The following is a 27,224-nucleotide window of genomic DNA, read 5'->3' as shown; positions in this document are numbered from 1 at the left end:
AATGTTACTGTCTCTATCCCCCAGGGAAAAGACTCGCCGCACAATGCTCTAGGGTGCAGATTTATCTCCAAATATAACCCTCGCTATCCCCAAGGGAGTAGAATCACCTCTAAATATACCCCTCCCCCTTTTTCCCAGAGAGCAGAATCATCTCCAAATATTACCATCCCTATCTCCCAAGGAGTAGAATCACCTCTAAACATACCCCCCCCCCCTTTTGCCAGAGAGCAGAATCATCTCCAAATATTACCATCCCTATCTCCCAAGGAGTAGAATCACCTCTAAACATACCCCCCCCCCTTTTGCCAGAGAGCAGAATTATCTCTAATTATTACCTTCTCTTTCCCACAGGGAGCAGTATGTGCGAAAGGTCCAGGAGCAGGAGAACCTTGCCAAGGGTCTACGAGAGCAACAGAAGTCTGTGCGGGATGGTCAACAGGATGCTGTACACCAGATGAAGATGTGGCGGGACATAGAAAGGCTACTCGAGTGTAAGCGGATGTGTCTGGAGCGTCAGGCGGGCCGTGGAGGCGGGCAGGCCGGGTACAACTACATGGAACAGCAGCCTGCTGTTCTTGAAGATGATAGACTGGTCCTCTAGATCGCGTCTGTTGGATTTGTGTACTGGTCTTCTTTTCTTAACTGTAAATTATTTAAGATTTGCGTGGTTTTTTGAACATCTTTAGATTTCAAACTGTTAATTGCTTTTTTATTTCATGATGTAGTCAAATTCCTGAATGTCACAAATTTAGATTCATTGCAATTTTAAGCAATTTTTTGAGGACAAAAGCGAAAATTACATGTAAATAATGGAGCAGATAAAATAAAAGCCATTTCACTTACAGCCGTTTGAGGATAGAGGAGCAATTTAGGGCCTTTATGGTACTCTTGGAAAAAAAAAGAATTATAGTTTTCATAACCTGACCCATAAATCAAAATTAAATGCATAAACATTTACAAAACATGCAATTCGATGAAGTTCCAAATCACCTGAAGCAATAGTACACATACTGTTTCAAGATTGGGACTCAAATTGATAGTTTCAACTTTATTATATTACTATGATTGTAAAGAAAGTTTTAATTAAGATATGCGAAATCACTCTCATTGGCACTATGTTGCGCAACAGTATGGTCCAGTGTTTTGGGGGAAACCGGAAAACCCGGAGAAAAAAAACTTGTCAGGCTTGGTGAACACCAACCAAATTGAGTGTTTGTAAATGGTTATGCATTTCTAGTTCTAACTTATCTGTCAGGGTAAATTAAAAATGATTTTAGTTTTTTAAAGAAAAACATTCAGGCCTTAAACCGCCCCCCTCATAACCCTCCAACCACTGCAATTTCATCTTCACCCTCAAATTTATTTATTAAAAGTATGTGGAGTTTGTCCGTTATGTATCTGTGAACTAGTGTTCCAGAAGACTTTTTCACCAAGGTGTAAAGACATATATCACGAAGACTCGTGAGCCTTTCAAAGTATTAAATCTAATTAATTAGCTGCTTTTGAGTCTGATTAAAGAAGATAAACATCTTTGTGCTGAAATAAAGCAGAATTCAATCTGATTTGATGTGCAAAAAAAATGTTTTTGATGGCAAATGAACGTGTTTTCAATTTACCAGTTTTACGATAAGACAAATAAGCGGATAGAAATATTTTTAACCTTGAGCTGTGATGTTTCCGGAAAAAGGCAGATGGCTTTCCTCCGAGTTAATAAAAGGATCACATGGACATAATGCTAAGTAATGTGCTTAAACTTAGTTTAAGGAAGTTTATGACTTCATTACGGCCAACACCTTGTAATTTTGTTGGGATTATATTGAAAAACAAATCGGAAGATATTAATATCTCTATTGGAAAAATATTGGTTAATTTCCTTGAGGAAACAACCACACTTTCACAATCTTGTATACCGTTTTTATTATTAGGGGAAGCTCAACAGCTCAGAAGGAATTTATTACAATAATGTGTCCAAATACTGTGATAACAACTTAAATACGAATTAAAATTATAAGAAAGAATAATTTAATTTTAGAATTTAATGCATGGTTGTGATTTTTATTTATCTATGATGTCTGATTAAAAGTATATGTTTTTTTTTATTTCTTTGTAATTGTTGTAACACCTTAAAAAGTGGTTGAAACTTTTGTATTTTCATGGATATTAGGTGAAGAATATGGGAATATCCTTGACCTTGACATAATTGACATAACACTTACTCTAAATGACAGGTTAATTGTTGTCGAATATAGCAATGTGAAAATAGCTTTAACTAATGTCCAGGACAGAAATAGCTACAGTTGGTAAGGAATTTGAATAACACGTATAGTATGTTGTAACATTGTCAAGGTTACATACATTTTTATAAAATATCGCATAAAGGATATTAATTGTTTGTTTTAGTGTAAGCGAAACCAATACATTTCACAGACCACTAAAAGTTATATTTCACAAGTGGCTTATTTACTTTTGGTGTTCATAAGGTGAAATATATTGCTATCTTACACAGAAACAAATATCTCATGCTTATAATTCATCAAAATCAATAATAAATTCATATTTAATTGGAAAAGGGTTCAAAATTACGTCCATACTGGAAATGAAGGCATTGAATTTTCATCCCAGCACATAATGTGCAATTACTTAATTAATTTACAATAAGACTTAAGTAAGTGAAACAGTGAAATTATATTTTTTGATGAACACGTGCAAACCGAAGAGCATGAAATGAAAACGTCAAATGAGATGATTTTTTCAGCAATTAACTGTGTGAATATTCATATTTCTGCACAGTTGTTCATGTTTATATTTATATGACCCAGATCATTAAATAAGAAAATGAAGTAACAAACAACGGGCCAATTGTTCAGAACTGTTAAAGTGAACAATTTTGTTAATATCATCGTTGTTAACTTTCAAATCGTTACTGCTCTGGAAGTTTAAAGGATGCGCTTGTGATTTGCTGTATTTCTTATAAGATTTGAGGCAGTTGTTGAAGCTTTATTTGGTTGTATTCAAATATTTGAGCAGATCATATTTCACGTTACAAAGGTAGCGTTGTTATAAATCACGTTGTTTACTTAAACAAAGTTCTGAACAATCAGCCCAGTATGTAATGCATGTTAACAGCTATTTGTTATGTACTACTGCTGTAGTAACTTGATAAAGTGATTCCATTATTTCAATGTACAATGTAGATAAAGTTATAAATATTTGTATTTTGTTGGTATGAAACATTCCGTCCTCATGTTACTTGTATGTCAAATACATCTCTATATTTAATGATAATATTTATCTTCTTAATAAAGTTTAGTCTTAACATAATTATATAGTTCTTGTTTATATTAATTGAGCTTGTCTTTTTAGCTCACCTGAGCACTTAAGATGAGCTATTGTGATCGCCCTGTGTCTGTCGTCCATCATTGTCGTCCGCCATCAACAATTTGACTGTTAACACTCTAGAGGTCACAATTTGGGACAAGTTCGATATTGGGTCATCTGGGGTTAAAAACTAGGTCACCAAGTCAAATTTAAGTAAAAGCTTGTTAACACTATAGAGATCCCATTTATGACTGTATCTTCATGAAAGTTGGTCAGAATGTCTATATTAATAATCTTTAAGTCAAGTTCGAACCTGGGTCATGTGTGGTCAAAAACTAGGTCACCAGGTCAAATCATAGGAAAAGCTTGTTAACACTCTAGAGGTCACATTTATGAATGTTTCTTCATAAAAGTTGGTCAGAATGTTTATATTAATAATCTCTTAGTCAAGTTTGAGTCTGGGTCATGTGTGGTCAAAAACTAGGTCACCAGGTCAAATTTAAGGAAAAGCATGTTAACACTCTTGACGCCACATTTATGACCATATGTTTATGGAACTTGATCAGAATGTTATTGTTGTTGATCTTAAGGTAGAGTTTGAAACTGGGAAATCAGACATCAAAAACCAGACCACTAGGTCAAATCATAGAAAACTTTGTTAACACTGTAGAGGTTACATTCTCTCTTTGATCACCATGAAACTATTACAGAATGTTTGTGTTTATGAAGTCTTTGTCAAGTTTGAAACTGGGTAACACTCAGGTCACATTTATGAATGTTTCTTCATAAAAGTTGGTCAGAATGTTTATATTAATAATCTCTTAGTCAAGTTTGAGTCTGGGTCATGTGTGGTCAAAAACTAGGTCACAAGGTCAAATCATAGAAAACATTGTTAAAACACTGTTGATGCCATATTTTCTACTTTATCCATATGAAACCTGGTCAGAAATTACTTATTACAGCAAGGTAATTGAATTGGATCAGTTAAGCGATACAGGGCCTTCAGGGCCCTCTTGTTTTAGATAAAAGAGTTCAATATAAGCTTTTGCTTGCACCCTGTGTTCAGCTTTAGGCAGCGGCTGTGAACATGATCTGCTTCAAATACATGTATATCTTCTCAGAAACAATTTGTCCAATTTAGTTCAAACTTTACAAGAAACATCGGCCTAAATTAATCGAACATGTAAGAACGGTACTAACGCTACATATACATGTTTAACGGTTTATAGTTCCATGGCATTAGTAATGCTGTTGAAAAAATAATAAGGTTTGGATTTACAAAAAAACAAAACATAAATTGATATCTGCCATTCTCATTCATCAGTGGTTTCATTATTATAATGTACGCATATCATCATTGCTCTGGTGTGCGAGAATGGTATCTCTTCAGGTGCTGTTTGGTGTCTGATTAAAAAAGTAAGATAAATAGCTAAGTTTCAATAAAGTGTGAAGGGCTGAAGTATGAACAATCATTATATATGTTCAGTCAATTGTACAAAACTTGTCCACGATATATCTTTTTCTGCTTGTTAACCAGGTTTTCACAAAGACAGAAAGCTGGTTATTTAAAAGACATATGTCATAGTTTGCCAGGCTGGACCAGCTGGCGGCGTCAAACTCACCTAAAAAACTGAATATTTTTAGTAAGGGTTTACATATCTTGACCAAACTTTATAAATAGGATAAGATTAAGGATATCTTTTATTGGGTTGTGTTTGATGGTCAAGGTCATTGTTACTAAACATAGAAAAACGGTTGACACTCAATAACTTTAGTTAGGGTTGACATACCTTGAATAAACTTGGTATTTAGCAAGAGTTTATGGAATTTTTTCATGGGATTGCATTTGGGGCCCTGGGATCAAGGTCAAGGTCACTGTTACTAAAAATAAAAATGGTTAAAACTTAATAACTTTAATTAGGGTTGACATATCTTGACTAAGCTTGGTATTTATGAAGCGTTTATGGAGACCTATCATGGGATTGCGTTTGGGGCCCCTTAGGTCAAGGTCACTGTTACTTAAAATAGAACAGCGGATGAAACTTAATAACTTAGTAGTTAGGGTTGACATATCTTGACCAAACGTATGTAGGAGGTGTTCATGAAGAACCTCCATGGGATTCCATTTGGGGCCCCTTAGGTCAAGGTGTGTTTATAAAAATAGAAAAAAAATAGTTGAAACTTAATCTCACAATGAAGGCTGAAGTTCTTCTATCAATCATTGAAAACCTAGTTTCGTCATATTTTGGCGTTTCTTGTATACCTATTAAAACGATTTGATTGGTTAGTAGTTATTATTGGATAAGTATTGACCAATCAAACATTTTGGATATTTTTTTTGTAAAAAATTAACATTTTTGATAACTGTCAAAACCAAAAACTGTTTGACCGTTTTTTTACAATCGGCTGTTGATAATTCAAATATGTGACTACATGCAAGTCTGTTTAACATAAAGCTTTGCTACCTTGGTAAATTGGCATGGCAAGAGAAATATGTCAATAAGCCGTACATAGTTGAGCCTGGCACCAGTTACTGAATATGATAGAAGATATCAAATCAATACTCCCAGATATGCGTTCAATTTTAAGCTCCACTAGAACCTTTCTTTTAAGAGTCAACTTCCTATCATATCAACATGAACAAATGTTGTATTTTGTGTAAAGTAGGTCAAACAATTTTTAACAAGTTTTAGTCCGAAATGGTATATTTTGGGTGTATTTTAAGGGTCCGTATTTTAATACTTTTTTCATATCGTTCTGAAATAAAAAAAGGAGACTTGGACGATTTGAATATATTTTTCATTATTATTATTAATTTTTTTTTTCTTAATTTTTTTTTTTTTTTTTTTTTGGGGGGGGGGCTGCATCCGGCTGGATTCGCTGGTGTATATAATATACCCATTATATTACATCATTTCGTATGAAGGTGATATTGCAGCTCAAGTCACGAAACATGTGTCGTCTGTCCTCAACGCTTCATAATTGTGCTTCTGGTGATATTTGCAGCGCTAGTGTTGTCACGTGTATCAGGATTCTCGCAAACTTCCACACTTTTGCATCCTGCTTCGTTTTTAATCGTGAAACAAAGACACCCTTTGTATCTACTTCAAATATCATATAACAAATTATGTGAGGTATTTTTACATGAAATAACCATAATATAATGTTAATTAGTTGCATGATGCTTCAAATAATGTTGTAAAATTCGAATGTAAACAACTTGTTGAGTTTTGCTTTCGACATTTTTGTTTTTATTTATAACTCCAGATTCTATCATTATAATGAGCCACGAAGCAGGATTTTGGACCTTCATTTATAATTCTACGTATTATTTTCTTGTTCTTTTTGTGAACGTAGTTATGTGACATTCCAGGCAATATTGCTGAAAAATGCATGATGATGTCCTTAAAATTCGGAAAGAAATGCATTACGAGGAGGTGCAAACAAAATATTAACAAATAAATTTGACGTCACAAACATGACGTCACAGGGAAATATTTTTTTTATAAAATGCATAATAAGAAAAAATTATCAATATTCCAACTGGCTCTTAAGTTTAGTTTTTGTCCTAACACGGAGTTCTTATTCAACACGAATATAGAAAAGCTGGATGATTAGATTTAACCCAACGGACTTGGCTGCTATGAAATTATGAAGTATGTATTCTTTTATAAATCTGAAAGAAATGCGATAATAGCCCCTCCATTCAACAATAGAAGTTTTAAAGTAATTGTTAATCATTAAAATGTTAATCTTTTTTGGCATTTTTCACCTATATGAATAAATAATGTCCAAAGGCCCTAAGTTGCGCGTCGCGGCTCACACCAATAAACTCAATCGGAAATTATTGTGAATAAATTTATACCATTTTCATGATCATAAGCAAAGTCCATGGCAAAAAAATAATAATACCACGTAAACAAAAAACAAACAATTACATGATAATTATGACAATAATGCAACAAAAAACAGCTGCTATAAACAAAATTTATACTGCTTATAACATATGCCACAGTTTGCACGGTTTTATTATAACTTACGTGCAAATATTATTCGTAAATATGCATAAATAATTTTTATGCAAAGGCAGTGAATAAAAATAAGACACGCGCGTATGGAAACGTATTTACGTAGGTACTATGAAAAACAAAATGCAAATAATAAAACTCGGATCAGTGTTCATGTTCACCTAACTACGAATTAATAAATCATAATCTACCATCAGACGCTTCTTATACAAAGGGTGTGAAGGCTTATTCCGTGTGTGTATACCACGTGATAAATTACGTCATATATGCTACGTCGGAAGGCAATATTTTGCTTAAAATGAAGACTTAAATCAAAGATACATTTTTTTTACTACACCATTTTAAATGAAACAAAGAGCAGTCTATGCCGTTTAAAGAGCCCCGCCTTCGTTTTATTACTGGAGTTTGATAAGCTGATTAGTTTCACCAAACACTTCACAAACCTGTTTCCAAACTAATGTTTTGACAGTGCTCCGTCAGACGGCCGTATTGTGAAAAGGTTTGTCGAAGTGTTTTAAGAAACTAAACTCTCAATCAAACTCTAGTAAAAGACCGAAGGCGTGGCTCCGTAAGAGGCATAGACTGCGCTTCGTTTCATTTGAAATGGTGAAGAAATAGTGAAGTTATCTTACTTTACAGTCTTCATTCGCAGCAAAATGTTGCCTTCCGACGTAGCATTTATGACGCACATTATCACGTTGTATACACACACTGTTTTTTATACTCGCACTCGGGTCTTGCTAATTCGGCGAGTGCTCCGATAAGATTGTTAGTCAGTTTATGTTTTGGAGCATAGTGCACAGACATAATGTAACTCTGGTTAGAGCTTCCCTGGTTGGTTAACGTGCCCCATTTAACGTCCCTCCCGGAGGAAGATTAGTATTTGTTTAGTGGTGCGGCGGGGAATCGAACCTGCGACCCCTGGATTGATAGTCAAGTGTGTTACCACTAGACCACGGACCCGCCACTTCTTACACAAAGTGTCCTTGGTTCTCTTTTTTATACAGCTCTGAAATGAGCTGGAGCCACTGTTTCGCACCCATGGTCTATTTGGTGGGAATTGAGGCTAACTATTTTGACAAACATCCGAACTATCGAGTGAAGCCACTGACAATGATAATGCTTATGTATTTTGGATACATTTAAACTGCGTTGTAAGACGCATGCAATTTGAAAAAAAAAAACGAGTTAAGATTTTTGGGCAGCCTGTGGTAAAATGTAAAACAAAATGACAGAGTAATGACAACGCTTGCCAAATGCACGCACATCTCCACTAACGGAAGACGTACATTTCGATTTAATGGTTGCACAGTCGGTGCTGGAGGTATGCGTCGAACAGGTATGTTTGATGAGAACTAACCACTGACGGTTGGTGTGCGACGAACAGGCATGCATAAAGAGCACCCAACACGACAATACGGGCAGGTCACTTCTGTTGTGATTGGTTATGAAATCCTTTCTACGACCATTCGCACTGTACCACTGCCCATGGCATGTACAGAAGTTGTCAGTTCCTTGCAGAGGTGAAGGCACCTAGTACTGGTTCTGCCCAGGATAAGTGTGCGGTGGTTGAACTGTCACTCTGGGACCCTTCAATGTGCTTACGCCGGGACCCGGAGTATAAACTACTAACACCACCAACAATACGGGCATATAATCACATGTGGATAAAAACATAGCAAGCATATTGGCCGAATAAACTAAAAAAAAACAACATATAAATAAGAAGACATGCATGGCCGCCAAACAATATTTCCAAACGGATCAATGTAAGTATTATGTACGCTGAAAATGTATAAACTCGACTCAAATTTTTGAAATATTTTCTTAAGCTAGTTGATGGCAATAGCTTTCAAAATGTTAGACTTTTAAAATGCATATTGATCGACGTTTAACGTGCCTTACTGGAGGAAACGCCAATATTGGCCGATGACAGTTCAAACAAAGTTAAAACAAAATATTTTGTCTGATTTTTTGTGACATAAGCGTCACACTTCTTTGTGGTTCTGGTTAGATTAAACGATGTTTAAAATGCAAAATTCGTTTTGTTGTGAAATGAGTTTAAATACTATGCATGAATTACCAAAAAAAAATGAGTTTTGCTTACAGATGACACAGCTCGTCCGTTTGTTTGTCAAAGATTAGCTAAAGAACTTCAGCGAACACGTGATATATTACCTTTCAGGACGTGTAGTAAACATGAAAAATATAAATAGCTACATTAAAGCTATGGAAGCCAGAACTAGACAAGGATATCTGTTTTGGTCTGATAAATTATCATTTAACAATGCATGCAGGTTAGTTTTAGGAGTAGTCTTTAAATGTTTAATCAGTTTCCAACACATTTCATTAGAACAATGCTCAACGCTGCTGTGGTTGTCATGCATGAAAGAGCCCTTTGGACGTTTTATTCAGACAGAAAAAAATCAAAACAAAACAAACAATATCAAAACTTCAAATGTGGTAAAGTAATAAACTTCTTCCAATCACATCTTATCTAAGCTTAATAAATATTTCAGTTTAACAAATAAAGTGGTAAACAATAAATAAAAAAACTAGGCATGCTGAAATGACAAAATTTAACCACTTGCGGCTCCAGAGTGGGGGGAGGGGCATCCGCACCCCCCTTAACTCGTCTTAAGTTTAAACTCGTCTAATTATAACGTTTACTTTTTATTTCAATTCATGAGAACATAATGAAATACGCCCAAAATGCACCATTGCAGACTTGAACTTGTTCATTGTCGAACTCACCCGCTGCTGAGAGATGGGTGCAAGTCAAAATGTTACTCCCATATGGTACGCCCACTCTAACATCCAATCCTGGCGCCGCCCCTGTTAACTACAAATTAACATAATTATATACATGTATCAATTTTGCTTCAGTTTCTTAAGCTACGCGTATACATGTATATGACAGAGGAAGGAACATGGGGTGGGTTCTGTCAGTAAATAAAAAACTATTTCAACCATTACATTGCATTATACTTTAACTTATGTCTTTATGAATTATGACTTTCCATAACGAACTCCAAATAAACAATAACCAATACATATTGAGGTACTAGTTATATAAGTACAACAATAGTTGAAGCCCGAAGGTCCGAATTAAACATATTCTGGTGGATTGTAGCTTATCGCACGTATACAAAACAATGTACCTATGTAATCATTGTCGGCAACCACAGTACCTTTTTCCATTTCAAACCATACAAATAAAACATCGCAAAAAGGGTTTCGGGGTTATCCGACGACGAAAGTTACTGTCCGCACTAGCGTCAAATCCTGGACAAGCACCTGTTTAAAATGCATCGGAGTTCGTCCTCAATCCCATTGCAAGAAGAATCTATATAAGACGAATCCCGTTAGCTACTTATTGCAGACTCATCCTCAACACCCCGGAGTATCATAACCTATGTTATCATGATGAGCAGACTTGGCATATGAAAATGTATGGTACGGTTCCCGTACGGTAAAAGTAAACCCCGCGCTTATCGGAGAAGATGTTTCTCGGGCAAAGAATCACAAACGTTTTCTGCATTCGCTCAAGTTAAAAGAATGCTCTTAACGTTTTTATTCCAAAAATACGAACTATTAATGGTTAAATTAATTGACAACAAAGTTACAATTACATCAATTTGATGATTTTTTTCTTAAAATTGTTTCGGAATATCAAATCTAAATCAATCGATCTGTTGCCATAGAAAATTTTAATTTAACTCTTCCTCAATTTACTTTAGGCTTTAATATGTTTGGTCAAGTTTGATTGATTTCTTTTAATGAGGAGACCAACATCAAACAAGAATATGGTTCTGTAAGTAAATCTAACGTACCAATCCATTTTCCATCATGTACCATTCATGTCTTCATTAGCTGTGCAAAACTGAAACCAGACGACAGGTAACTTGTCACCGGTATGATAATAGCCGATAAATGCAGAGCATATCCGACAGCCTGTCAACTCCGACCAATCATTGCTTATCATTTGGTCATGTGATACACAAGGTAAGCTATTTCCTGAATGTTGATTTATTTATAACCAAATACAGGTAAATTATCGAGCAAGGCTATTTTGTGAAGTGACAGTGGATTTTCTTTAGACATATCCTGAGTTTAGTGCTATTTAAAAACATTCGGACCCTCATCAAAGGTTAAACTTGGATTTATACCGCCATTACTGTGCTTTAAAGGGAATTATAATACAGGTGTTGTGATGTTTTTAAAAGTGGATATACAAATATTACTAAATACGATACTATCGTTGAACCGTAAATAGTATACAATTTGATCACAATCTGACTTCGTGGATAATTGGCAAATTTTGAATATTTGAAATATTTGCTTCTTTGTGTGGATTTTACAAAATCCAGAGAGATTTGTGTACATGTTCAATCGAAAAAGTGATGTAGTGAATATACAAAATTAGGTGATAATTAGTTTACAAGTCTATATTTGACATATCGGATAGACAGGTGAGACACAGTAGCTCGCCTGTTCGTTCACACGGGAATAAACAGGTACACATTTACAATTAAATTGTTTAGATATTATTATCTGATTTTTATTATCCATATACGGACCACTAAATAGCTAATTGCATCTAGCTTTAAGGATTGTCTTACTAACCCTACGTTTTTGTATTATTTTAAGAAGGAAGTTTTTTTCCTCTGCCAAAATGTTTATCCTAAAACAGCACGCATTCTCATGGTTAATACTTTACTGTTTGAACTTGTCATACAGTCGATGAATTAAGGCTTAATACTTTAGAAAACCTTATCTTTCTCATTTATAAATATCCCCTAGGCTTTGTACTAGCGACATTGCATAATTCTTACGTAACAATAATTTAAATAATGCTTGCATACAATATAACCCAACGAACAGTAGACGTAATTATACACACAACAATGCACGGGCCAGAAAATGGTCTCTAGTAGCTGCAGTTTATGAATCGGTATTTATTAAAGTGCAAATTCTATTTGAAACTTCTAAAACTGTTGAATGTAGCCGTTCACGTACATGTATGCTGGAATGAAGTTGAAAGATTGACCCAACAGCTGTCTGGGTGTGTCTGTAGTTCCAACTTGACTCTCGGCAGCTGAGTCTGACAATTAGTACAAATAACTATAGGGACAAAAGGATTGAACTGTCATGTTTTGATGATATCAACCCTGCCATACGTTTAGTGGATCATTAGAACCTACAGACTCTCATGATTACAAGAGAACTGATACGAAGTCGTACCAACATGGAAACGTATCAACACGAAAATATCGTACCACCACGAACAAAAATCGTACCAACATATTGGTACCAACGCAATTTCGTACCAACACAAAGTCGTACCATAATTGGAGAAGGTTCACACATAGTTTACATAGTGAGACCGTTAACCAAGATAAGGATCATAGATTTGCCATTGGTCAGTGGTTCATAGTTTAGAACATACGATATATCGCGTTTAATATAATTCCTCAATATTATTCCATCATATTTTCACTCTAAATATCAAAACAATAGCAAATACATCCGATGATCCCTTCTCTCACGATCATGTTTAGTGGATGCTACAAAGACCAAATCCCAAAGCCAGACAGTCCCCTTCTTACTTCGCTTCCGAATACTCCTGTATTATCAATCCGTAGCATACGTAAACAAAATAAATCTGAACCATTTTGAGAGTTTGCATAACTGAATAATGCATAAGTTGGTTTTCATCCCCCTTTTGGTTCCCTTATACCCCACACCCTCAAATACAGCGCAGTTACAACCACATGAACGTGTATGCAAGTTGAGTTTATGAGACCAGGGGCGTAGCTAGCCCTCTATTCATGTGGAATTATAATTGTGCTACAGGGATTCGGGGGCATGCCCCCCTTCGGATCTTTGTTAAAACCATAGTGCAATCTGGTGCATTGTGGGCGTGCTGAGATGCTTTTTAAGTACTGGAAAATGGATATTTTAATAAGGACCATGTAGTCGAGTAAGCATACTGCAACTTTGTCTGATATTTTTAGTCAGAATTATATATATGTTCAGCCGCGTACTCGCGTATAGGCAGCTACGCACCTGGATACAATAAAATCAGAGTGGACTTTTTACGTAAATGCTATCGTTTACTTTTGACACTAGTTTTAAACCTGGGTGAAGAAAATAGGCTGACTGAAATAAACTAGATAATTATGAATCTATTTTTGATGCATTCGTCAGAGTCGATAAACGTAAAATTTTGAAAAATAACCGCCCCCAAAAAACGAAACCGTCTTCGAGTAGCAGCTTAAGCAGCTTGGCCCTTTACCTAATTCCATTGTCCTACCGTTCCGGTCAGTTATGCAGTTTCAAGGGGGTTTAGCCTGTTACCAGATTGACCCAGTATTTAACAACTTAGTTTGAATTGAAGCGTTCTTCTGTATAAGTAGAAAACAAACTGAAACACACTAGAGTAGCAATCAATGAATGAATGCCCGCAGATCAATATCATTAAGTACTTGTATACATAGTAGGTTTTGTTATATCATTCAAATACAACCATGATCCCGCGATAGCTATATATGCTTTAAGCGAGATCTTTATCGCCTTTAAGTTAAACAAACAAAACCCCTGCTAACTTTTATTTAATTCGTTCCACATGCTTACGGCCGTGCATAGCCCAAAACATTGTTTAGTTCGATCCACCATAGTTGTAATACAAACTTTAGGCTAGTGAAACTTTGTATCAGAATATTCATTTCACTGTAACCTTTGTTCACCAAATATGGGAACGAGCTTGAATACATATATACTACTGTATTTTAACTGTATTGTAATGTGACAAATTCGAAACAGACATGTATGGCATGCATATATAATGCGTCTGTAAAATAAGGTCCATCCAGTATTCATTCATCCTTAGTCATTCCTTTCATTCTATTGGTCAATTATTTGTAAGAGCCATGAATCAAAACACGGAGATTCTTTTCTAAAGTTTTGATTCTGCTCTTAAATTTAAGTTAACTCAATTTTTTTTTTCAAAATCTTAACCTTATCCAAATGTTTCCTGTCATTCTATTAGTCAATTATTTGTGAGAGCCAATCATAACACTCAGATTCTACTATTGAGGTTAGATTCTACTCTTATATTCAAGTTGAGTCGAAGTTTTTTCGCTATATCTTAGCCTTATCCGAGTGATTCCTGTCATTTTATAAGCCAAGATTTGGAAGCGATAAAAAAAAACACGATGATTCTTTTCTTAAAACTTAAGTTTATTCTAAGTTTTTGTTAATGAATTTTAAATCTTAAGTGTTTTTATTGAATACATCCCCTGGTCCCCCTTTTTAATCTGAACCACAAGAGGCCGATACGTGTAGGTGTGTTCTGTTTTGGGACGTTCTCTTTCTGAAAACCATTTGCTATTCTTTGAAGGGAAACATTACATTTAATGGTGTCTTAATTGCTTAGTTTTGCTTTAATCATGGGACATTAATACACAGGTGCGTTCTGTTTGTTAAGAAATGAATCTTATTTAAGCTAAATTTTCTGTGTTTTAATATTTAAATCTTAATGTCCCTTGAAAAAAGGAACACGTCGCGAAATTTCCTTTCTTAAGAGCAAAGGTTTGTGAAATTTTTGGAGGTTTAAGAAATTTCCATTGGTTCGGAGGTTTGAGAAATTTCCATTGGTTCGGAGGTTTAAGAAATTTCCATTGGTTCGGTGGTAACATACTTCCCGGGCAACTCAGGGTCGCAGGTTCGACCAAATTTCGACAAAATCTGCCGATAAAAATACTCTCGGCATCTTGCGAGAGCGCCCCCCCCCCGGAAGTAAAGTTAACTGTGTATCCTGTGTCAGTTTAAAAAAAAAAAAACTGGCGGGCATTGAAGAACCAGTACTCTAGGTCTTAATATCACCCAGTTGACTACATCCTGTCTGTGCACATTGCCTCAACCAAACAGGAGTGAACCTCTCTCACTGTTGCCGGTGCCACAATGGATAATGGCAGGATAGTTGGTTTTCATAGACGTAACCAAGACGGGCTGCTAAGTGCTTAGAATGTGGCAACGTTTTTTCTGGAAAAGGTGGAAATTGGCCGACAATTTCTCGATCCTCGTGGTGAAAACGGTGTCAGGTTCAACCCATGAAGGTTGTTACCCGTGCGGAAGGAGGCACGTGCTGGAAGCAGCAGACGACATTTGTGCACGTGTTTCGCGACGCAAGATGTTCAGAGACATACTTAAAACATACGCAATAAAAAGAAGCACTTATACAGAACGTAGTCTTGAAATAATTTAGAAATTCATTGCGTCATGGTAGTTAACATCACATTCACTGTGTGTTTTTTCCCGTGAACTGTCGTGCTCCATCACATCTACATCATAACGTTGCATAAGGCTAAATGCTCGTGCAGTACATGTTACCGTCAACGTACAACACTTCCAACGAGATGGCTCAACACAGCACGGTTGTTGTTGTTGTTGTTGTTGTTGTTCTTGACTGTTATTCTCCTCGTGGTTGAAGGGAAGTATATTAAAGAAGGAGGAGGATGGGGACGAGGAGAGGAGGAGGAGGAGGAGAAGAAGAAGAAGAAGAAGAAGAAGAAGAAGAAGAAGAAGAAGAAGAAGAAGAAGAAGAAGAAGAAGAAGAAGAAGAAGAAGAAGTGATACCCCTCATTCACCACACTTGTTTGGGCGTTTGAATCAATATCTCTACTGCTGTCCTCCTTAACGGGACTCGTGAGGCTAGGTCGTCTGGATTGATGTATCGTGGTATGTACCCTCGTCTTTTATGCTTGACCTTATATTGACATCATTGCGGTATCATACAGTCGTCGCCAGATTTATTTGCATTTTTGATAACAGATTGTCGACTCTAGTGACCCTATGCCCATGGTACTTGTCAAGTTCACAATTTTACTCGCATCGTATACTAGTTTGCAAGTGTTGATTGGAATTATTTTTACCGCCTGCGCCTTCCAAATTGGGATTTTTTTTCGACATTGTAAAAAGTACAAAAATAAGTCCAAAACAGCATTATCAGAGCCAATATAAATGTGTTTTGCTTTTTTCTGCATACATTTTACTATTGAAGAGCTGATTTTATCGTGATTATCTTACTTTTTTAAGAGATAAATTGCGTTTTTTTATTTATTAACATCATCAGATCTGTACCTAACAATTTATTGAGTTAGGAAAATGTATTGTTATTGTGGGGTTTTTTTTTTTGGGGGGGGGGAGGGGGGAATGAACATCTTTTAACAAGGAATAAACAGTCTTTAGATGGTAGAAAATTGCACCAAGAAAAATCACTGTATCTCAATATACCTTTCCCTCTTCGAAACTGATACCCCAACCTACACAAATAGGGCCCGCCCCATAGAATGTAATAGCGTTTTGATAATAATGTCGCATGACGTACTCAAAGTATGAAACTATAAATGATGATATGTTTGTCAGAGATGAAATCATTTTGATAGAAATTGCGGCGTTTATTTATCATTGTCAGCTAGTGTATTCATGCAAATGAATGTTTATCGCAAAAATAAATCCCGGGCTGAAGTAAATGATATTCAATTCCGGAGAGAAATAATGTGTTTACCAGACGCCTGGAATAAATCAGTGTTACATTACAGAAATATTAAATCATTACAAATAATATCCATTACAGAGATTAAAAATAACGGTGAGGTTTTTTCGTCTGCAACGCAGACATTTACGTTGAAACCGGAAGTGAAACACAGATTGTTACGTGTTTTTCTAGGCAAATAATGAAGATGTATGGAAGAACCGAGGAAGTTATTGTTACCTAGATATTAAACGATGTATTTTTATAGCCATCACTTCACCTATATAGGCTAGCCGCTATAGATATATGTAAAGAATATCATCAGATATTAGATGTATACTTCTTCGCGAAAAAAATAACCCGTCTCATTTTCTAGTTTACTTCATTTGTCAGTGTTGACGACTCCTGTTACAGCCCTTGGTGTGTCAAGCTTGTTTGTCCAGGTTTTCCTGCGATATTCACGCCACAAACGAGAAAACTCTCGAAAACAAGGTCCTGGATCTCCGAAACAACAGCACCAACAAAACAACTACAACAACAACAATGAACACAAGGTCCTGGACTTCTGAAACGTTAACAACATCATCAACAACAACAACAGCAGAAGCAGCAGAAGCAGCAGCAGCAAGAAAAACCAACGACGACAACACATCATCAACGACCTGAACAACAGCATTAACAACCTCAACTGCAGCAGCAATAACAACATAAACAACTATAACAACAACAAATACTACAACATCAACCATTCTGTTCAACAATAATAGCAATGATACAGCGTTTTATGAACATTATTGCGGTTTTCTCTGTGTCGGTTTTTGGCCGGGGCAATGTCTTCCTCCTTTTACATTGTAAAGTGTGGTTGCGGAGTAATACAGTTTGCCTGTTCCGTTGCGACCTACACGTGTCGGGCGCACACCTTAAAAGGCCGGGAGGTGTGTTGCCGCCTGTAGCGGCCGTGTACGACATCCTTCCCACATTACAAACCCCTGTCCGCGGAAATACAACACTCGTTTCTGATAAAGTTAAGTGTTGTGCTGTGCAACATGGTAATACATTCGCAGTTTCACGGTCGAGATTTGAAAACAATCCTAGCCCTACTTGCCGTTTTTACTAGCAGCACTTACATTTGCCCGTAAATAAGTTGTTCTTTTCTTAAATCCATTATAATGTTCGCACTTACGCAGGGTGGGGGTGGGGGGTTGGGGGTGGTGGGTAGTGCTGTTTTACGTCCTTGACATTTTATCGGTAAAGATAGGTCTTCAATACGATACAATGTTTGCACATTAACGGCTGTTGTTCAAAAAGCATCCCCCTCGTTTTCATACAAAAGAAATGCAGTGCTTCTCATTATGTGATTTCAGTGCTCTAACCAATTTTGGACTACAATATGGCCAGTGCTTAACATGCTTATTTTGAAAAAATAATACTCCTAATTTTTTATTATTTTTTTTATTGATTATATATTTTTGATAGGGCCAAAAATATATTTTTTGGTTATGGTCACATACTTTTCAAAAACAGGTAGAATAGGTAGGCTTTTATTTTTATTTTTCGTTAGGATTTATATAAGAACGTTATTTTCTTCATTGGAGAATGGTGTTAAAGGTATGTTCTGTATCAAGCATTAAAGTTTTAAAAGTACATATTAAAACACACTTTCAAAATATTTTTTTTTTTTTTTTTTTTTACTAACGGACTATAACAACGGTAGGGTAGGGGCGGGTAACCCAAACCAAATATATTTTTAGGCCAAGGGACCGGACCCTCATATCACTTTTGGTTGGCATAGTTGGTGTATTCTTAAAGATATAAACCATATTTTACGTTCTCATTCTTTTTATAGCTTTCTTATATTTTCCAGCCAAGCTTGTTGTTCTTTATTTCAATCAAAATGGCGCATTTTCCCCAATATAAAAGACACTGACATACTACCATAAATTATGTAAGGGGAGGGGTAGGCGTAGGGTAGGGGGAACTGGATGCCATGTAATCTGCTTTTTCCTAGGCGAACATTAATTATTCAATACACAATTAAAAGTATTTGCATTCTAAATGGAATACTAATGTGATACTTGGAAGTCAGATTTCCCTGGTTTTTCAAATTATGCAAGGATTGTTAAACGACATCCGCATGATTTCTTAAATAATCGTGCATGACTGATATTTTTAATTGTTATACTTGAAAGGCGGTGTCATATTTCAAGGAGTGTATACATTTGTATATACTTATTTCTTTTAAAACGATTTTTAGTTATTAAAAAACGACATTAATCACTTTCGCGATGTTTTACGAGACGATAGTATTGATGGTTTGTCCGGTAAACGCATTTGATTCCTCGGGTTTAATTCTTGGTACGGGCGTATGTGAGTTAGGTTTATGGTCGTCACACCGGGCAAGTTGGTTTCCTTCGTGGTTCCCCGGGCTCCCACACAAAGTTAGTAATAGTGGAATTCAATGTATAACGGCTCTGACACTTACCGAATATAATGCTTTAACGGTTCTAGCCAGATTTCAAAAAGGACAGGTCGCTGCAAAAAAATAGTGCAGCACCCTCCCATAAACGCTCAAGCTTAAATCGTGGCTATATACTAGTAGTCTAAGTTGGGTCTCTGCGTCTCTTCTGGGGGTTATACAGGGAAACCGCTCCAAGGTGACGATCACAGAGCCTGGTTGGCCCCCATTTAAGCGGGTTGATCCACCTTTCTTCTCTTATCTCGATTATCTTACGCTTTAGAAATCATCCATCGTTGTTACACAGCTACGTCTGAGAGGTGAGATAATTCTCATTGACTTTTTACATCGTTGTATAATGAAGGTAAAATACCCCTTTTCGGTTTCTAAACTCCTATTTAAGCTGTATTTAAAGGGGAATGATATGGGGTCAAGCCCACTGGCACCGGTTTTTGAAAACTCAAATTATTTGCATATTTATGAAAAAAAAAATCATTTTTTTTCACATTTTTGGCATTTTAATTTTTAGCTTGGAATTTTAAGATTTAAAAACACACACAATAATTTAAGTTTGAAAATCCGGTGCCAGTGGTCAAGCCAAAATGCAGCCAATAGGCGCGAGCAAATTAACTCTTTACACCACCTTTGAAGTAATGAGGAATATACTGGACAATTTCATAGATACCAGGATGAATAAAAATAGCTTTTAGTAGGCTGTAACCTATGTTTAGTGATGTGTGACATAAACATATGATATACCGTACAAATGTCACTTGTTATGAACAGTTTTCAAACCATAGTTTTACATAAACATTTGTATTCATAGTTAAAGCAAACACACATATATGTGCACCTTAAGCATATTCATTTGTGAATCATTAATTGAGTACTTAGTCAAACAGACCACATTTCCGGATGTCACCGGTTTTCTCATTCGGAGCTCCTCGGCCATTTTATCGAAAACAACCTCGGATGTATTTGGACGGTTTACATACTCAAAAAGTGGTACGTTTAAGTCCGCTGCAAGTAGATCGCGTATTAATTTTATTTAGCAGTTAAACTTTGTGACATTACTCTTGGGATTCTTAAATATGTTTGCAAAAAAACAATTCAATGGCAATCAATTTAAACTTTAGATCAATAAATACAACTCTAAAACACTACATTTAATTAATGATATAATTCAAAATTTTACGAACTACTTCAACTGATGTACCTGCATACATCCGAGGTTGTTTTTGAAAAAAATGGCCGAGGAGTTCCGAATGCGGTTTTCTGTGGTTGCATGTCTATATATGGGGCTGATGGTGATGATGACAAGAATGAAAACCGCAGACAAAAACTCTGACGACCGTAAATAAACATACGAAAAAGGCGTTTGACAGCTCGGTTGAATCCATGGTGAATGTTCCCTCTGCTGTTTGATTTATACACAACACTAAACATGCAATTGTGCTATCGCCATCCAGGGCCGTTACCTAGAGCATGTACTCGCATGTACTCGCAACCAGTTTGTTGGGTGTTTCGGGAATCCTCTCCTGGGAATTAATATTTTGAAGGTACAATTTGGCCAATATTTCATGACTTTTTGTGCTTTAAAAACGCTAATATATTATACATGTAAAATTCAAACAAAGATGAAACATTTATCATGAAAATTGAAACGTTCCATTGTCATAAATTCGACTATAATGGGTACCACTGTGCCTAACCCGGTTAAGGGGTGGGGTTTTACATCAAATTTCGCAATTGAAACGTTTGTTATTTTTTCAGTTTTTTTTAATAGTATGCGCTCGAGTATTTGCGTCACGCTAGGTACGCCACTGCCATCTGCGTTCGTACACTTGCGATATATATATACATGAGGTCATTAGTTATTTTAATAAGATGTTTTTATGTAACAAATATTTCGAAACCAAGAGCTTTGTAAATAAGAAGTTATGTTTTGTAAGAGTTTATTTTACAAGGACGCCGGGCTATTAATGTGCGTCGATCCCAGTAAGATTTTAGCATGGGGAGCATAGCGATGCACGGACAGAATGTAAACATTGTTAGTGGTCAACATTATACTTCGTCCAAAGAGTAAGAAGTATTTCTTAGTAAATCAGCAGTGATCCGTTATTGATTGTTATTAGGGAAATCGATTAATATAGACAGTGGCTGACCCAGTTCGTGGGTAGTTTACACAACATAATATAGACCACTAAAAGAGTGTAAGTCTGCACTTACACACACAATCAATGGTTATGTACATGACACACTTTAACCATTATTTAGAGCTAGTTCTTTAACTTACATCAGTGTATAGCACTGCCACATGGGACCCCGTTTAACTCCAGTCATGTAAGACGCCATGCACATTTGGGATATCGAACCTGCGATCCATTGTTTGACGGTCATGTGTTTTAAAGCTAGACCACGGGTTGGTCACATGGTGACCATCGACCAACGATGCAAACTCGTATACGCCCAGGCCGGAAATCGACCTCCTGTCACGTCGATGCGCTTATATCGCATACGCCACAAAAGTCAGCGGCATGCATCCACAAATGCATATTAGATGAGCCTTTGGCGTTAATGTCGATTGATTGAAAGTGAGAAGTCGAGAGCGTTCATTCATAATACCTGGCCAAGTTCTGAGTTTTGTTTTGATGTTGATAATGGACGACGCGGGATCCAGAATTATTCAAGGTCTGTCACATTAATAAAATTACAAGGTGTTAATGTGATTTATCGCGGGATGTTTGGGTTAATTTTAAGGACTGGCTCACGAATTATATTAGTCCTTGCAATGTCGCAAATATATCACTCGCAGTCTTATAATGGTTTTGGCTTTTAACAAACACCAGTGATGCTTATGCTGGTTGCATATATGCTCTTATTAATAAGCATTTATTTTAGTTTAATGTAGTTTCTAGTTTAATAGAAACATCTCAAGAAACAATTTGCTTTATCAAAAAAGATTTTCCGACTTGTCTTCCCTATGTTTTGTGGCATGAAACCGGAAACAAACAAACTCGCTGTTCACCAAGGCGACTCGGGTTCGATTCCCGGCCTGAGCGCATGTTAGTTTGGTTTGTGGTCACCAAGCCAGACAAGTGGGTTTTCCCCGGGTACTCCGGTTTCCCCCACAACACAAGACCACACTTTCGCGCAACATCGGGTAAACGAGAGTACTTAATATGTTAACTGCTGTAATTACCTTCTGTCGATCAGCTTTAGGGGAATATGGCCGAGGCGGTGGGGGGGGATTTGCCATAGAAAGGGAATTTCAAGGGGTTCAAGGGGGTGGGGGGATTTGCCATAAAAAGGGAATTTCAAATATTAATTTAACATAAGGGTGAAGTTTGACAAAGAAAGGGAACGTTGCCACGGAAAGGGATTTTTCAATATTAATTTAAAAACATTAATAATTCTTATTCCAAGATCTAAATTAAGAGCACAGGGATGGTTTTGCCATATTGACAATTACATCAACATCAGTAATGTCTAGATTCCAATAACGTCATATTATTGATGAAAAAATCATTTTTTCTTTAAAAAGTAAAGATGGATTTCGGCGCAAAAATGATTAGAAAGACAGTCCAGCTGCAGACTTCGGCAGGAAATTACGTGTACTGCACAAATGAGCGCATTAATCTAACATGACAACTGTAGTGTTTTGCAATAAACCCCTCAAACAAGCGATAACAAAGCAGTAATCATTAATCAAGGCATGACATTACATCTTGTCTTTTCGTTTCGTTTACGATAGTTTTACGACATTCTAGACACACTAATATTGCACACTCGCATATTTCTGTACAGTTCAATGGGTTGTATATTGCCCGGCACGCAGTAACCTCTGTCCGATGACCCCGGAGTCGCTTTGAGTTTCAGGGGCGGTCGGACGACCCCACCGGCGGCAAACTCTTATCTGACGTTGCTTACGATATTGGCGTATATTAGCGTAACCGACGTTATCGTCATTTTTAAGCGTTTTAACGTTACAAGGATTACTTGAGGTGTATGGGCTACAGTTTTCATAAATAATGTTGTTTCGTCATTTCAAGAAATATTTTATATATGTGTACGTTTACGTTTATTTAACCTCTATATGAAAATAACAAATACACAAACAGGAATATATATACTTACATATGTCAGTGTTCTACGTAAAAGTTCATACACAGATATACAATTTAATACAAACTAATAAGAAACTGTGATTCGTATCGTCTTAATCCACACGAATTAGTCACATATCCACAATGTTGATGAGTGGTTTAATTGTATAAGTGTCGGCTTCTCAACTAAGAGGTCGTGGGTCCAATCCCCAACAATGATACTTTCTCATGGCCTTTAAAACGGACGCCAGCTCGGATTTCTACCTAGGAAACGGAATTCTCGGTTCATATCATCTTTCAGCTGTCTTTCACAATTCAAGCTTAACTAATTTAGTATAAACTATGATTCATACAATCATGACAGATAAAAAAGTTGGACCACTCCTGTCAATTTCATGAATTATGCTTCCTGACATAGTTAATTTAGTATGGCAAATATTAACATCAGATTGTTTATCAATTGGTCCATAGTTTGACGACCATGTGTTCTGCTTTACAGGCAACTTATGTATCGCATTTTTATAGGTTCTTTAAAGGGACCCGCTCATGTGTTGGCACTGAATTGTTTTTTCCGGTAATGCATCTGAAAACACTGCTAGTATAACTATTTTACACTTTGATACCGAAATTGCTGAAATAAATACACTATCAGTATAAAAAAGTATTCGGGTTTGGTAGTGCGAACCAACATTGGTAGTCTAAAAGAAGTAAATAAACTGACAGAAAAACCTCACGCCCACAAGGAATCATACACAAACATTGGGATAACTTTTATTTTAAGCTTATTGTCGAATCGCGTACTTAAGCCGTTCAAAATCGTGGACTTCAAAGACAACAATTGAACATATGTCAACATTTGTTGAAGGGTTTCAGCCATCAAAATCTTAGGTTTAACACCCCTACTGATTGGCCATATTTTATTTCGTCATACAAAAAAAATGCATTTTACAAAAAAGAATATCAGCGATTCCCTGAGCAATCTGATTTTATTTTCCAAATAGTATACAGCCTGCTGGCAGTCTCCCATACGTACGTTGTTTATACAAGACGAAAAAGAAAGACAACAAACATATCACAATAAATATGATATATTTAACTCACTCGTAAGGATGCGATCTCATTTCTGGATGTATTATGTGACCATTGACTTACCACTAGTGTGGGTTTTAAAAATACATAGAATAAACAAAACTGGAACGTACCAGGTTGATAAACAAATATTTTCATTGTGAAATTGTCAACAAGGAGCTGTATATTAAACACTTAAAGAGCATCCATAATGTTTGTTCTAGAGATAAGTGGTGTAAATCAATTATGTCAGCCCATAGGTGGCAGTTATCAGTGGGGGATGTGCAGGGCCCGTATTATGTCAACCCATAGGTGGCAGTATCAGTGGGAGATGTGCAGGGCCCGTATTATGTCAACCCATAGGTGGCAGTATTAGTGGGAGATGTGCAGGGCCCGTATTATGTCAACCCATAGGTGGCAGTATCAGTGGGAGATGTGCAGGGCCCGTATTATGTCAACCCATAGGTGGCAGTATCAGTGGGAGATGTGCAGGGCCCGTATTATGTCAACCCATAGGTGGCAGTTATCAGTGGGGGATGTGCAGGGCCCGTATTATGTCAACCCATAGGTGGCAGTATCAGTGGGAGATGTGCAGGGCCCGTATTATGTCAACCCATAGGTGGCAGTATCAGTGGGAGATGTGCAGGGCCCGTATTATGTCAACCCATAGGTGGCAGTATTAGTGGGAGATCGTAAAACAGTCCAGGGCTCGTATTAACTAACATCGTGAACAAAATAGAGTTTATTCGACTTAAACCATTCTGGTTTCTCATCATAAAGATGAACAAGTAGATAGAAAATAGATAAAAACATTAAGCAATACACGAGTGTGAGCTGTTACATATGACATATCAACAAAATAATACTTAACTATTAAGTAATGCATGAGTTCATCAATATAAAAAACAAGAGAACAAATATTATAATATAATATTTCATCACATTATGAATATATTATGCAAGGAAAAAAATCATACAGTGTTGTTTAATATGTAATTTCCTTTTCTATATGGATCTCTTATATAGGTGGCAATATTATTATGTTTGTTTCTTCTTTTAGAATAAAGCAATGAAATCATCTTGAAAACAATTGGATTTCTCCAATGAAAAGTTTTAATGTGTCTTCAAATTATGAGTCTTAGTTGTAATGCTTACATTCAGAAAAATAAAATCGGTCCTTTGCATACAGTTCGAGCCAACGAGAAAATCGAGCCAAGCGAGTCCGAGCCATCGGGGTTAGACCGTATGTGCATATATGATTCTGCCACCTATGCTTCAGACCTGTTTGTTCTGGAGAAATCCAGGTTGAGGGAATATTTGCGGTTGAATTTATGACGGGGCTCTTCCATATTTATAGAATACTCAGGTGGTTAAATTATATTTATGAGGCATTGTCTTTTCTGTGTCTAAAAACTAAAACCAACCAATATATACTCCCCTATCTTCTCAAATATATATTTCACTCACGAATGTTGTGGATGTTATACGTAGCTTAATTTGATCCGAATAAAATTCCATCTGAACTGAAATCGAATGTATCAATATCGTGCATTGACAGATATGCCCCCCCCCCCCCCACTCCAGACAGACATGCCCCCCCACTCCAGACAGACATGACATCCCCTCCAGACAGAAATGGCACCCTCCTTCAGAAAGACATGCCCCCCCCCCCCCGGATAGACATGGAACCCCCGACCCCTCCACACAGTCATGGAACCCCTCTCGACAGAGGAAATTTCATAAATATAATATGTAAATATTCAGGCGATACCTATCCAGGCGGACCTTCATTGCATTTTTGCAAATGCTAAGGTATCTTCCCACCTCATTTACCTTGGTATATTATTATAGTGGATGTACATCATACTATAATACCACTGAACGGTCAATTTCTATTTCTATTACTGCGTTTACGCCAGTATGTTTTTGCTGCAACTAGGAATGCTGACAGGTGATTTGTATGACCGTTCTGCTTCGCTGTGCTGTCAGACATCAGCTATATATATGGTGACCAAATATCTGTAATTAACTGATATTCTATAATAAAAATAACCAGGGTTTAGTTGCGAGGTCAAATGATTTTGTTTTGTTTGCACTTCTTTCAAAAACATACGCTGATATCCTAAAGATCAGCAACGCTGATATCCTCAAGGTCAGCAAATATCGTGTACAGATACATAAAGTTACCTGCTCTTAAATAGGGGCACAATATATGTTGATTCAAAAGATCAACTTTAAAGGGGGCACAATATTGGCTGATGCAAAAGATCAACTTTAAAGGGGGCACAATATTGGCTGATGCAAAAGATCAACTTTAAAGGGGGCACAATATTGGTTGATGCAAAAGATCAACTTTAAAGGGGGCACAATATTGGTTGATGCAAAAGATCAACTTTAAAGGGGGCACACTATAGGTTGATGCAAAAGATCAACTTTAAAGGGGGCACACTATAGGTTGATGCAAAAGATCAACTTTAAAGGGGGCACAATATTGGTTGATGCAAAAGATCAACTTTAAAGGGGGCACACTATAGGTTGATGCAAAAGATCAACTTTAAAGGGGGCACACTATAGGTTGATGCAAAAGATCAACTTTAAAGGGGGCACACTATTGGTTGATGCAAAAAATCAACTTTAAAGGGGGCACACTATTGGTTGATGCAAAAGATCAACTTTAAAGGGGGCACAATATAGGTTGATGCAAAAGATCA

The 27,224-nt window shown here is 36.5% G+C and overlaps 2 protein-coding genes and 1 long non-coding RNA gene across 3 annotated transcripts in view; 2 read left to right on the top strand and 1 right to left on the bottom strand.

Annotated features, from left to right (window-relative positions):
* LOC128220498 (intraflagellar transport protein 81 homolog) overlaps positions 1-3,311 on the top strand; it is a 35,752-nt gene extending 32,441 nt beyond the window's left edge. Inside the window, exon 16 of the mRNA XM_052928921.1 lies at positions 352-3,311. Coding sequence (XP_052784881.1) covers positions 352-601 — 250 coding nt within the window. The 3' untranslated portion in view covers positions 602-3,311. The remainder of the gene's footprint in view (positions 1-351) is intronic.
* A 6,614-nt stretch (positions 3,312-9,925) lies between these two features.
* LOC128219601 (uncharacterized) lies at positions 9,926-11,247 on the bottom strand. Its single transcript, XR_008258593.1, has 3 exons — positions 11,180-11,247; positions 10,538-10,692; positions 9,926-10,188 (listed from the first exon to the last, which is right to left on the bottom strand). It is a non-coding gene; the product is annotated as an uncharacterized LOC128219601 (long non-coding RNA).
* Positions 11,248-11,345: 98 nt separating this feature from the next.
* LOC128219919 (protein FAM43A-like) overlaps positions 11,346-27,224 on the top strand; it is a 36,966-nt gene continuing 21,087 nt past the window's right edge. The window contains exon 1 of the mRNA XM_052928093.1: positions 11,346-11,863. The gene's annotated coding sequence lies outside the window, so the exon portion shown is untranslated. The remainder of the gene's footprint in view (positions 11,864-27,224) is intronic.

Source organism: Mya arenaria, chromosome 15, assembly GCF_026914265.1.
Source record: "Mya arenaria isolate MELC-2E11 chromosome 15, ASM2691426v1".
Lineage (NCBI taxonomy): Eukaryota > Metazoa > Mollusca > Bivalvia > Myida > Myidae > Mya > Mya arenaria.
Note: the sequence above shows the minus strand (reverse complement) of the source record. Positions and strands in the feature narration are given on the sequence as shown.